The 14,510-nt window shown below is 41.0% G+C and overlaps 1 protein-coding gene across 1 annotated transcript in view; it reads right to left on the reverse strand.

Moving 5' to 3' along the window:
* LOC126335185 (SET and MYND domain-containing protein 4-like) overlaps positions 1-7,157 on the reverse strand; it is a 30,754-nt gene extending 23,597 nt beyond the window's left edge. The window contains exons 1-2 of the mRNA XM_049998179.1: positions 6,399-7,157; positions 6,059-6,320 (exon numbers count right to left, since the gene is read on the reverse strand). Coding sequence (XP_049854136.1) covers positions 6,059-6,320; positions 6,399-6,917 — 781 coding nt within the window. The 5' untranslated portion in view covers positions 6,918-7,157. The remainder of the gene's footprint in view (positions 1-6,058; positions 6,321-6,398) is intronic.
* Between the last annotated feature and the right edge of the window lie 7,353 nt (positions 7,158-14,510).

Below are 14,510 nucleotides of genomic sequence, written 5' to 3' on the forward strand. Positions count from 1 at the left end.
TTAAATGGACAGAGAAAACATTTCCATGGCTCAAGGCTAAAGTATACACACTATTAAAACTGAGAAAAGACTAATCAAATCCCAAGAGCTATTGGCTAATATCACTTCTAGCATAGAAAACCTCTGAATTTATAAATTGACAGATCAAACCAGTAACTGAATTGATTTCATGGGAGATAAATCATGTGCAGCACAGATACTTCACCTTACCCAATCTATAGAGAACTGAGGAAAGTGACAGATGTGGTACTCATTGACATAATAGCTGAAAAACTTTCCAGAGTAACAGAGAACACTAGTCTCACCAAAATAATATCACTCTTACTATGTGACAGGAAAAAGAGGCAAGTGCACCATTCTATCTGCAAAATAAAGAATCCTGGAAGACTCAACTGAAGTGGGTACATGCTAAGACAGACTCACTAACCTAGCTAAGTAATGCAATCAATTAACCGATCATTCACTTTAATAAATCACGGTGAGATGCTGAAGTACCAGGTCCAGAGGATAAACAACTTACTTCGCAAACATAGGCATATCACATAGGCAGCAAGCACTTCTATTTGCATACTTCAGCTTCTGCACTATGCTAGTCTGAAATTGTATATGCTTGCACTGAATAACACATAAATAATTATTATTGAATGTGTCAAACTCACTTCACTTGAAAAGCTCATGACATAAATTGCTCTATCAAATGTCAGGAGAAAATCCTGCACAGATGCTGAGTAATGGAAAATCCAGGACAGAACGTAGCAGTGCTATGAAAAGGATAGTTGCTACTTACTACACAGTGGAGATGCTGAGTCGCAGATAGGCACAACAAAAAGGCTGTCAGAAAGTGAGCTTTCAACCAACAAGGTCTTTGTCGGAGATAGACATGTACACACATATACCCATGCAAATGTAACTCACACATGCATGACCACAATCTATGGCTGTTGAGGCCACAGCAGCCAGAGATGGCAGTCACATGTATGCATGTTGTCTATCTACGATGAAGGCCTTTCTGCTCGAAAGCTCACTTTCTGAAAGTATTTTTGTTGTGCCTATCTGCGACTCAGCATCTCCACTATATGGTGTGCAGCAACTTTCACTTTAATAATATTGTTACACTGCACATATGTTGAATTTACAAACTGCCTGAAAGGCAGTAAGGTTCCCCAATGGATACACTTACTGCATGTCCCAGCTTTGGCGAAGGAGAAGCTACCTGAAGAACACTGAAGAGCTCTCAGAAGCACCAAAAAAATGATTATATGGAACAATGGAAGAAAACTTTGGTCAGGATGAATGACTGTGTGAAGCCTTTTGAAGAACATTGTGCAGGGCATCAGTATGGCTGGTCTGTCTGGTGAATCTTTAATAATTTGCACACTTTTTCATTTTGAATAATTTAATTTTAAAAAGAAGCGAACTTTTTCCACTGTAAACAAGCTGTAAGTACACAGCTTCACACTAAAAATGCAACAGCAAGTCAAGTAATGAGTGAAAGCCGGAAATGTCAATTTTACTTCCTATGAAGGCTATAGTCAGTGTTTACTGGGAGTGCATATTGCTGATTACACAGGAAAGGAGAAAATAATAATTAGTGAATACTAAACATGCCTTCTGAGCAAACTGCATAAAAAACAGGCACAAAGGGACATTACTGCAAATGAGAAAGATCGCATTTAGACAGGTAAATGCACCCCCCCCCCCCCCCAAAAAAAAAAACTGCTTTAGAAATAAGAAAACTGTGGGATTTAAATAAATCAGAAATTACTGGAACATTGGCATTCTATGTCATCCTATGATTTCCACACATTTTATCTTCTAAGGAAAATTAAGAGGTTATGGCAGTTGTAGGCGGCTATTTTGTAAACCTTCCAGAATGACACACCAGAGTGATGCAGCCTATGCAAAAATTTAAAAAAATAAAAGCAAGAAAAAATACATTGGATAAATTGACCTAAATATAACAACATAAAAAAGTTCCTTCTGATCGAAGGACGTAGTCTTTCACTGTCTGTACAAAAAAACTTCCATTTTTTCTTGAACATTCAGTGCACCAGGATAATATTTTCTAAAGGAACATTTGAAAACACAGTTCAACACTTCTCCTTTTGATTTGCTACCACTGATATCAGTCCTATTAGCTACCAGTGATAACAGTCCTGTTATGTCTATAAGAGCTTGGACACTAATTATGGTGCAGTCAACAACCTGTAGAGATGACCAGAATTTGTAGTATGTACACCTTTTGTATTGCACCTGTAGTACACTGTTTCCAAATTCTCTAAATTATTCAATAAATAAAAATTGCCTTTTATGCAATCACAAAATTTGGTGATACCTCAACTGGAGCAGCCATAACTAGTACAGAAAATCTTTTCATTCCAGAACAACACTTACACCTAATGTCCTCAATTATTTATTGAACATACTTGCAATTTACAGCATCTTCTAAATATCATGGTCTTCCACGATGTTTTAACCCAAGTGGAATCATCCTGTCCCTTATCCTAGTCACTGTATTCCATATTTTCCTTTCTTTTCTGCAGAGAACATTCTCATGTCTTTTCCTATCAGTCTACTCAATATCTAATTCACTTTTCATTTTGAATAACAAAAGCTGAAAGGTTAATTCAGAAATACTGTAGCATACAATTGACCAATCTCTGATGAGCTCTAGTGTACAAAAGACAAATCTCCAATGTGAATGTTAGCAAGTATAATAAGCACAGATCACGCATCAACTATGAAAAATACAAAGATGTGAAGATGGAGGAAGGCACTATGTAACTCTTACCTAAATCTGTACAAAAGTAGTGAACAAAATTCACCATCAAAACATAATGTGTATAACAGAAATGACACTGTTCCATACTGATAAATATGAAGGCAAAGAAAATGAGCATAAGGAAATGCTGGCTCAACTTGAGCATTCAATACTTTTTGTCTGCTTTGACCTGTGATGTATCTGTGTTGTCTGGTGTCATTATAGTGCAGCATATGAGACATGTATCATGTATGCACAAAGCATGTTAGACTATGTGGTGGCATGCTCTAGTGTCGGAAGTTTATGTTTCTAAACTTCTCGCAAGTATTGTTAATGGTATTTAACTCCTCAAGTACTGTCTGTGATTACAATTATGATAATAATGGATGGTTTGTAGCAGTTTGTTAGTGAGTTATTCTGATGTTGGCGGTTGCTGGTGATAGAGTCATCTTCAGATTTGTAGTAATTAGTGTGGTGTGTTGTATAGGGTTCAAGATTTTATTTTATGTATTGGTAGTTGTGGATGTGGCAACAAAGTCACAAGTCAGGTCCCGGCAAGCTGCAGTGAGGGATGAAGGGAGCACGATTAAATTCCTACAGTTATTTGTTGAGTATGTGAAGTGTTCTGTTTGTAAAGAAGGTATGTCACTGACTAACGTTGCTGTCTCTCAGCTCCGGCACCAGTTTGTGTGGTGCTGTCCACCGGGCAACGTATGGCAATCTGTCCAATGGTGTCCCTGGTTTAAGAGCTTGTGTTGATGACATACTGTTCTTGCTGCACTAGATATGTGTGTCAAATTACTTTAGTGGTAAGTACGCTTTTATAGTTTTATTACAGAATGTATAGTACATCTGTTTATGTACATAATTGCGTGTTTCTTGTACACCAGAATTTGTGTTACTGCAATTTCTTGATTATGTCATTGTGTGTTGATAATACCTCGAAAATATCAAGTGACTTGATTTAGAATTTTTGAACTGTATCGGTCTTATGAGGTGAGCTATATGGGTCAACTGATGTAGTCAATACTGCCATTTGTTAGTTTTCACCATTTCTCAGTACATGTATTGGTCTTCCTCTTTGACTATGCATAGTATGATCTGTTTTAGTATTTTTACAGTAGTGGAAATTTGTGGTAAGGTTTTACGGGACCAAACTGTTGAAGTCATCGATCCCTTTTTATAGTATGAGGGTAATCCCTAAAGTAAGGTGTCTTATTTTTTTATAAGTACATAGTCCTATTTATTTCTAGAATGGTTTACATCAGTTTACAGCTTGATCATTTAGCTATTTTTCGACATAATCACCACTTATGTCGATTCATTTTTGTAGACGCTGTGGCAGTTTTTGTATGCCCATGTCTTACCAGCTCGCTGCCATGCTGTTCAGAAAGTTGTGAACCTCTTATTTCACCTCGTTGTCGCATCTGAATTGCTTTCCGGCCAAATGTTCTTTTAACCTAGGGAAGAGGTGATGGTCACTGGGCACCAAGTCAGGACTATAGGGTAGGTGGGTGGTTATGTTCCATCGAAACTGTTGCAGGAGAGCAACGGTTTGCCAAGTGATGTGTGGGCAAGCTTTGTCATGGAGAATGTGTACGCCCTTGCTCAACATTCCTCTTCTCTGGTTCTGAATTGTCCATTTGAGTTTTTTCAGGATCTCACAGTACCTGCCGGCATTAAGTGTGGTCCCAGCAATTCAGCTCCGATAACGAGGTGAAAGAAGAGGTTCATAACTTTCTGAACAGAATGGCGGCGAGCTGGTATGACATGGGCATACAAAAACTGTCACAGCATCTACAAAAATGCATCAACAGAAATGGTGATTTATGTTGAAAAACAGTTAAATGTTCAAACTGTACGCTGATGTAAACCATTGTAGAAATAAACAGGTTTATGTACTTACAAAAAAATAGGAGACCTTACTTTTGGGATTACCCTTGTAGTATCAGTCTTTTAAATTGAGCTATGTAGCTTAACTGATGTTTTTGATACCAGTTACAGTTTATTTGCTTTTACTGTCTGGTTTTTCGTTTTCTAAAACTATTGTTTCGTTGCTTATAGCACTGTTGCATTTTGTTTTTGTTTTATTGTCAATGTGATTTTGGGATTAGGCCTATGTTAGATTTTAGTTTTTTTCCTGCACAAAATTTCCACTTTCCCACAGCTGTCCTATTTGCTTTACAATTAATTACTAAGAATTTGTATGATGCTCTACTTGTTTATATTTTTGTGCCATGGATACGTTTAAGGCTATTGGTCACCATCTTGAAATCAAGTTTGTGTTGCATCTTAGGGCTTGGTACGATGTAGCAGATCAGTGCTAATAGGTGATACTGAACACCGCATTTTATCAGAAATGTTAACACAACACAGTGGAATATACCAGAATGAACTTAAAATTATTTGATTTGCCACTCAGTGATCACAACAGCAATGCGTGAGCCAAAAATACTTCAGTTTAGAAAATAGAAAGTACAGAATGCTGTTTTGAAAAACTTGGTGGACAAGTGAACAGTTTTGATATTTCAAAAACCTAAATGTCAAGCAAAAGCAACAAATGCAATTACACAGTACATTAAAAGAGTCCAGTAATGAAATTTTCATTTTCTTCCAATATAGGAATAATAATTAATAATTTTCCTGTTTGCCATATTCTCCACAATGTAAAAATTCAAATACTGAACCTGTAAAACGCGTTATGATTACAAACTTCTTTTTTTCCAAAAGATTACTTTCATTTCTCCTACCTCTCCAGTAATTTTGTTCACATCACTTCCCCATTTACTGTAAGTTCATAATTTAATGAAATACAAATTTCTCTTTGCAGTTTCTTTATGTTGGAATTTCGTTCCTTGTGATTATCAGAATGCAGCAAATCACATAAGCCTAATATAACACAGAGCTTCTGTCTTACCCTTTAAAAAAGCAACACTAATTGAAATATAAACTGGCACTCACCTAAAACAGTAATATATTACATTTGAAGCACTATTATGTGTGATACCTTAGAAAAGACTTCCGTAACTTATAAGGAAATGTTACCTATGTGTGTTTGTTATATTTATACATTATGTTATGCACAAAGAATCAGATTTACAATCCAGCATTGTTAAAAACACAGCCACATGGAATGTATGTTCAATAAAGGAATTTAGAAAAAAAAATGAACTGTGGAGACTGAACATAAAGAGAAGTGGTAAGTAAAATTATATGGATGCAGAACAGTGAGTAGCAGTTATGGGACTATTAGAGACAAAATTTGGTAATAAAAAAACATTTTACTTGCAACTGTACCAGGATTTAAATTTTTTGATGCTTGGATGTACCTCCCCATGTCTTGGCTGTATTTTATTTCAACTGCATCACAAGCACAAACAATTTCATTACTTTCTTGGTATGTTTTCCTTGGTAACTTTTGTTGGAGACTAAACAGGTAGGGCTTCTCAGTTGCTACATTTCTAGACTCTGCTTTTCCTTGCAACTCAATTATCTGTTTCTTTACAGACTGGCATTTCCCTGCAGGCAATGACGCTAGTTCCAGAGATTTTAATGCACCCTACAAATATTTAAGAGAAAGTTTATTTATACCAAAGTTTGGACACTTTGTTATAAAGGCAATACAATCTGTAATTACCGTAAAAGTTTCGAATGCGTCTTCAAATCTGTTCATTCTCAGAAAGCATTTACCCTTCCTTTCTAGTAGTTTGTAATGTAAATTAGCAGGGTACCTATACTTAAATGCTAGATCAATGTCCTTAAGACATGAAGCACTGTCGCCTAACGAAAATGCAACAGCTGATCTGTTCGCAAACCCTAACGATAGCTCGTTACTGTCTCCGTCAGTGTCTGCTAACTGAACAACTGGAGAAAAAGCTATGCCTCTGTTGTACAAACTGAGTGCTTTACGATCGTCCTTCTGTTGATAAGCGCGATTGCCTTGCATCCTATATTCTGCTGCTATGGTATCAGACTTTTTGACATTATGGCACAACGGTAAAGTCAAAATATTGTACTGTCTCAGCAATTCCATTGCGAATGACACACGGTTACTATCTCTCTCGAAAGATGAAAACATCTTCGACACTTCTTCCACTTTATTATCAGTTTTTAAACATTCACAAAGCCGGTAAAATGCATCGATTGGTTCCATCATTCTTTTCCCTTCCGTTAGGTAGATTACTGATGCGAGGAGTAAGTCGTATCCATGAGTCGACTCTTAAATGTTGCAAGAAATCTTCACCTCCCCAATGAAGCGTATACATGAAACCATACAAAAACACCAACCAAACTTCAGGCCCAAATTCCTACACACATCTAAGCCATGTGACCTACACTTAAACCAGATGAAAATAAACATTGGAAGGGGTGGGGGGTGGGGGTGGGGGAACAGACCCAACGTCACTTGCAGTCGAGCTATCGATAGCTCCCTTCATTGTGCCTCCGCGATAATCGGCAACCCACAGCCTCCTTGTGGGCAAATTGCTCCTTTTGCTCAGGATTCCATAGAACAATTGGACGTCATATTTTCGTCGCATACAATGATATCTACACATGCAAGAGTTAAACGAGAAATCAGTTACGGAATGCGAGAACTTTGTCTACTGGCATTTTATTTTCGTGTGTGTGAATTTTTGTTGGCGATGTTTATCAGAAGAATCGTTTTTGTAGTTAACGTGAACACTTGTTGCGATTTATGGTAGAAGTTGTTTCTCCATGACGGGATGTTTAATAGGCAATAAATAAATAAACAAGCGATTTCCGAGTGCATGGTTACGCAGGAACCTAAGAGGACAGCTTGAATTGGCGCGACTGAAACGAGCAACAGTAAAATTCATATTCTTTGCTCTCACAAATATTTAGTTCTTTTATTTCGGAATACGTGCCGCCTTTCTAGAGCGTGCACCAATCTAAGCAGACAGTTTGAATTGCTGCGAGTGAAACGAACACGAACCTAAGAATACAGTGGGCACAAGCCTAAGAGTACAGTAGGCGTGAACGTAAGAGTACAGCTTTAATTGCTGCCACTGAAACGAGCAGCGATTTTCGAGTATGTGGTTAGGCAGGAACCTGAGAGGATGGCTTAAATAACATTCATAATGTCGCAGAGGAAGCTGAGCAGCGCAGGCGCCGTAGTGTAGCCGGCACGGTAGCTCAGCGTGTTCGGTCAGAGGGGTTACGTGCCCTCTGCGATTAAAAAAAAAAAAGTCAATCGATCAACAACGAACATAAATGGATGTCTTACGACGTCCGCCCCGAGCAGATGCAACGAACAAAAGCGAAGAAACATTTTAATTTCTATCTTCGGTTCGAGTACGTTCTAGAAGTATCCACAAATGGCAAGAACCGTTGTACTGGAATGTTCTGTAACTGTATATATACCGTATGTGTTCTGGCCTGAGGCAGTTCGCTCCACGCTCTTGTATGTGCAAGTGCTGAATAAACCTTCGTTAAGTGAAGTTATTATCCGTCATTCATCTGCTTACACTTTCCTCTACGTGACATTATTCTGGTGGGGAGGCTTGGTATTGGAACTTGTGATACCGCACATTATCGGAGACACAGTGGCTCCCATCAAGCCAAGACAAAGGCGCCGTTTACGTGGCGAGAAACCCGAGTTCGAGCGGTATTCAACAGATTGCAAGCCATCGGAGACAGAAAAAGAAGAGGACGACACGATGACAGCAACTGTGTGCCACCATATGAGACATCCTTCTAGGTTCTCTGGTGACACTGGCCAAGACCCAAACAAGTGGCTGAAGGTATATGAGCGTACAGCCAAATTTAAGAAATGGGATGATACCGTGTGTTTGTCTAACGTATTTTTCTACTTGGAGGGCTCTGCGATGCAATGGTATGAGAACAACGAGGAGAAGTTCACAAGCTGGGAAGTATTCCAGGCGGAACTGCGCAAGTATTTCAGCGACTCACAACAACACAAGTACAAGGCTGAAGATAAATAACGTGCAGGGCACAGCGTCCAGGAGAAACGACAGCAGCCTACATTCAAGACGATTAGGAGCTGTGTAAAAATGTGGATCCTAGAATGAAGGAGGAAGATAAGGTTGCACATCTCATGAAGGGTGTTGCTGAGGATATGTATCAAGACCTGCTCCCGAAGGAGGTTTCGACAGCAGACGACTTCATAAAATGGTGCCAGTATATCGAGACAATGCATCAAAAAAGAATTACACGCATGAAGTTTGAACGGCTTCCAAACTTCGTATCGATATCTGTGATGGAGGAAGAAACTGATTTCACAAGTGTTCTTCGTCAGATAGTGAGAGAGGAAGTTCAGAAGGCACTTGGACTCCACGGCGAGCAAAAACCGAGACGCATCGAGAGGTCATAAGGGAGGAAGTGGAACAGTCATTGAACCCAATCTCTCGCCCTTCATTTCCCTTTAAAACGGTAAAAAAGTCGAGACCTAGGAGAAGTTACGTTCCTACAATGCCACACGAGGAACCTGTTTGGGCACCAAGGAAGACCGATGTCTGAAGGGCCCAGGATAACCAACCATTACGTTTCCACTACGCACGACTGGGACATGTGATGCGCTATTGTCGAGAAAGGCGGCGGATATTTGGTGACGCCCGCGCCAGAAGACAGCAGACCGATCTTAGCTGACACAACTCCAGGACGACGAAGATGAACACGAAGATGTGGGTGCAGGACGACGTAGGTCACCATCGCCGCAAGCTAGCCGCTTGAGAAGACGCTCTCCAACACGCCGATCAAGGTCTCCATCGTCGTTTAGAAGCTCCAGTCGATCACCTAGCCGCCGCAACCTGGAAAACTAAAGGGCGCGAGCTTCCTTGGAGGTGAGGTCGCTGACGAGAAAAATCCTCCGCCATCGATCACTACAAAAATGATAGGAAACTACGTCGATATCCTCATGGATGGCCGACCAGCCCCAGCTCTTGTGGACTCTGGAGCATCATATTCAGTCATTTCGGAGAAGTATCGTTGCCAGTTGCAGAAAACCATATTCGTCGACAGCAAAACATCTCTGCTGAACGAGGCTAATTGGAAGTGTCTAAAACCTACAGGAAGATGTGTCATTTGTGTGGGTACAATTGGCCTTACACAGCCTTTAGAATTCATCATCTTAAAAGAGTGTAGCCGTGATGTCATTCTCGGATGGGACTTTTTGAAAGCTTCTCAAGCAATTATAGATTGTAGTTGCTCGAAGATTATGCTAGACGAGATAAGATACTGTGGACAGGAAGAAGCGCATCTGCGTGGAGACTATGCGTGCTGGATGAAGTGATAATTCCTGCAGTCAGCTCTAGAAAGGTAGCTATCATGTGTCATGCCATGCATCAACCCATGGATCTTGTAGTGGAATGTAAGAGAAGCATACCACTGAGGAATAACATCGTCATACCAGCCTCTGTCGTCTCGTTTAAGAAGGATTCGGTGAATTTTGGATAGTTAACTGTCACCAAGAACCACAAATCCTTCCAAGACGCATGTGCATAGCAAACACTGAGCCGTTAATTTCAAAACAGCTGAGCATCACAGAAACCTCCTATGCTGAGTCTGTGGGCGAACTTAGCGCTACCACTAGGAGACAAGGGCTTCTAGCTCGACTATCACCAGGTCTCACTAAGGAATAACAGAAGAAGCTACTTGCCATTCTTCAAGAGTTCTCTGAATGCTTCGATCCACAGGCGAAGAGAAAATTAGACAAATCGACGTTGAAGCACTGGAGACCATCAACCAATAAGCCAGATAGCGTACTATGTGTCAGCAACGGAACATCGAATAATTCGCGACGATGTAGAGAAAATGATGAAGAATATCATTATTCAGCCTTCGCAGAGCCCATGGTCGTCACCAGTAGTTCTCGTCATGAAGAAGGATTGCAGTTTTTGTGTTGATTACAGGAAGCTTAATAAGATAACAAAACGACGTTTACCCTCTTCCACGAGTTGACGATACACTAGATTGTCAGAAGGGGGCTAAGTTTCTCTCAACCATGGCCATGTACTAGGGATACCGGCAAATCGAAGTAGATGAGGCAGATAGTGAGAAAACTCCATTCATCACCCCTGAGGGCCTGTATGAGTTTAAGGTAATGCCGTTTGGTTTGTGTAATGCACCAGCAACGTTTGAACGAATGGTGGATAATCTTCTAAGGCACTTGAAGTGGACGATGTGTCTTTGTTATTTAGATAACATTATAGTGTTCTCAGAGACATTTGATGAACACATAAAAAGGCTGAGGGCCATTCTTAAGTGTCTCCAACAAGTCGGACTGAAACTTAATCCAAGAAAGTGTCTCTTTGGAGCAAAAGAATTCAAAATACTTGGGCACCTTGTGTCAAACGAAGGTGGGCGGCCAGACCCAGAAAAGGTGAGAGCTATAACGGAGGTTTCCTAGGAGAACCTTATTTGGATTGTGTTCTTATTACCGTCGTTTTATGAAAGACTTTTGTATCAAAGCCAGGCCACTCCAATAGTTGTTAAAAGCCGATTCTAAATTTATTTGGGGTGGTGCTCAAGAAGATTCTTTCGATGTGCTGCGAAAAGCTCTGAAGACTGACCCTGTACTTGGTCTGTATGACGATAGAGCGCCTACAGAACTACATACAGATGCCAGTGGGTATGGGATCGGTGATATTCCGGTGCAGATTTAGGATGGAAAAGAGAAAGTTATAGCCTGTGCTTCTTGGACACTTACAAATGCCGAGAGAAAATCCTCAACTACAGAAAGAGATTGTCTTGCTGTGATCTTGGCCATGTGCAAATTTCGACAGTATCTCTATGGAAGGCCATTCACAGTTGTTACAGACCATCATTCACTTTGTTGGTTGACCTGTCTCAAGGATCCAACCCGACGACTCGCCAGGTGGGCACTACATCTTCAAGAGTATGACATTACTGTAGTGTACAAAAGTGGAAGAAAACTCCAAGATGCCGACTGTCTTTCAAGAAACCCCGTGCAAGACCATCAAGACTTTTGAAGATAGTGACTGTCTCGCTACACTTCTGGATCTTTCTGCTGAGCAGAAGAAGGACGCCGAGATATCTCAAATTATGCTTGCCTTAAATCAGTCAAAGGATGTGAAAGGACAATTTAAAGTAGTTAATGGATTACTTTGCAAGAAAAACTTTGATCCATTTGGAAAGAGGTGGCTCCAGTGATCCCTAAACACATGTTCTTAGGTGTTCTACAGAAATTCCATGACACACCTGAGGACGGACATTTAGGATTTATTAAGACATAGGATCTGCAAGAGATTTTTCTGGCCAGGTTTATTTAGGAGTGTCCGTCACTAAGTGTCGCACTGTCGAGAGTGCCAGAGGAGAACGGCAGTTCCTCAGAAACCACTTGGCCGACTCATACCAATTCCACCAGCCGACACGCCTTTCCAACGTGTTGGGATTGACCTTCTCGGACGATTTCCAATGTCTGCTAGTGGCAACAGATGGATTATTGTTTTCACTGATTATCTGATACGCTATGCCATTACAAAAGCCGTGAAAACAGCTGAAGCATTCGAGGTGGCCAAATTCATCGTAGAAGACATTGTATTAAAACACGATGCCCCAAGGTCGTTAATTATGGATTGAGGGATAGTTTTCCAATCTAATTTTGTGACAGGGATAACCATCGGTGCAACATTACTTATCATATGACGACTGCCTACCATCTGCAAACTAACGGGCTTACTGAACGCTTTAATAAGACCTTGGCCGACATGCTATCAATGTTCGTTAATCTTGAGCAGAGCAACTGGGATGAAGTGATACCTTAAAGCTCGGCAATTAGCTCGACTCCGCGCGCTGCAGGCTCAAGAAAACGATCGCCGAAGGTATGATGCGACCCACCGCCCCGTTGTCTACCAGGCTGGTGACCTCGTCTGGATCATCACTCCTGTTCGGATGGCTGGTCTCTCTGAGAAGCTCCTCAGGCGCTACTTAGGACCTTATAAGTATGTAAGACAGTTGTCTGATGTTACTTATGAAATTGAAGATTTCGACCCCAACACAAGACGACGAAAGACCAGAGATATGGTCCACATCCCTCGAATGAAGCCCTATAAGGATCCTGCAACCCAGGGTAAATTCGAAGCTCCAGCGACAGGCAACAAGCGGAAAGGTAACGAAGAACGTAGCGGCATGATCACCGCCAGGGCGAACATCAGTCATCGGGAGTCGGAGTATGCAGGACCGATGACTCGTTCCCGGACTAGGAGGACGTAACACCATGGCGCTGTTCTCTTAAGGAGGGAGCAATGCCGCAGAAAAAGCCGAATATCGCAGTCGCCGTAGTGTAGTGGTTATGATACTAGATTGTTGCATGGAGGGTCGTGACTTTAAAACTCACCTGAACCAAAACATTTTAATTTCTATCTTCGGTTCGAGTACATTCTAGAAGTATCCACAAATGGCAAGGATCATTGTACTGAAATGTTCTGTAGCTATATATATACCGTATGTGTTCTGGCCGAAGACAGATCGCTCCACGCTCTTGTATGTGCAAGTGTGGAATAAAACTTTTTAAGTGAAGTTAGTGTCCGTCATTCATCTGCTTACACCTTCCTCTACGTCACAATATACTTCCTGTATATTTACGAATATGTGGCAAGTTACGAGTGTGTAGTTACGTAGGAACCTAAGAGGACAACTGAAATTGCTGCGAGTGAATCGAGGAGCAGTAACATTCATATTCTCTCTTGTCACAAAGTCGATAGACGATCATGCAGTCGTCGACATTGCGCGTGACTTCAAAATGATGTCACGTTTGCAGAAAGTGTCTTGCTTAAACGATTCTGTTATAAATTCTTTGGGTGTTCTGAGTGATATTGTCTTGTGCTGCAGTGCACTGATGTGTGTGTGTGGGGGGAATTAATGTTGTGGTGACTTTGAGAAATTTTTTTGTCATGGGTACTAGGGGATTTATACAAGTTATTGCACATTGAGGATTTGTTTATTTTGTTTTGCGGGCGATGAACATGAAATGATATTTGTTTCTTTATACACAGTCCAGTCACATTAATGTGATCATATGTCAAGAGTCAGAGTAACCACCTTTTCCAGCGCATACATACAACTGGAGAGTCAGTGAGGTTCTGGAAGGTACTGACATGGATGTAGAGCCATGCTGGCGCTACTGCTGTGGCCAGCTGTGACAGGTTTCTTGGTTGAGGATCCATGGTGCAAACAGCCTAATCGAGGCTGTCCCATAGATTCTTAGTTGGGTTTAAATCCTGGTAATTTGGTTGCTAGGGGTACGGTAAACTCATCCTCGTGCTCTACAAACCATGGATGTGCACTGTGAGCTGGTAGATACCCTCAGGATAGGGAAAAAACATACTTCGTGATGGCATGGTGTATTTGTGTTGATCCAGTGTGCCTTCCACAATGATGAGATCACCCAGGGGATGCAATGAAAACATTCTCCAGGCTATGAAGCTCCCTCCTCCGGCCTGGACCCTTAAGACCATTATTTTAGGGTTATACACACCAACAACCTTCTGTCGTATGGAGTATAAAACGTGATTCATCTGAGGAGGTCACTTGTCGCGACTCAGTGGACGTCCAGTTGAGGAATTAGCGTGAATTTCCATCCTTTGCCACCGATGAGCACCAGTCAGCAAAAGTGCATGAACCAATCACCTACTGCAGGGTAGATGCTGCAGCACAATCAGCAAACCCATATTTATCAACATCGCAACATTGTAATGATGAGTGTCTCAATTTCTGGTATGATTGTGGCTGTGACTCTACTTTGCGCAAC

This window comes from Schistocerca gregaria, chromosome 2 (genome assembly GCF_023897955.1).
Source record: "Schistocerca gregaria isolate iqSchGreg1 chromosome 2, iqSchGreg1.2, whole genome shotgun sequence".
NCBI lineage: Eukaryota > Metazoa > Arthropoda > Insecta > Orthoptera > Acrididae > Schistocerca > Schistocerca gregaria.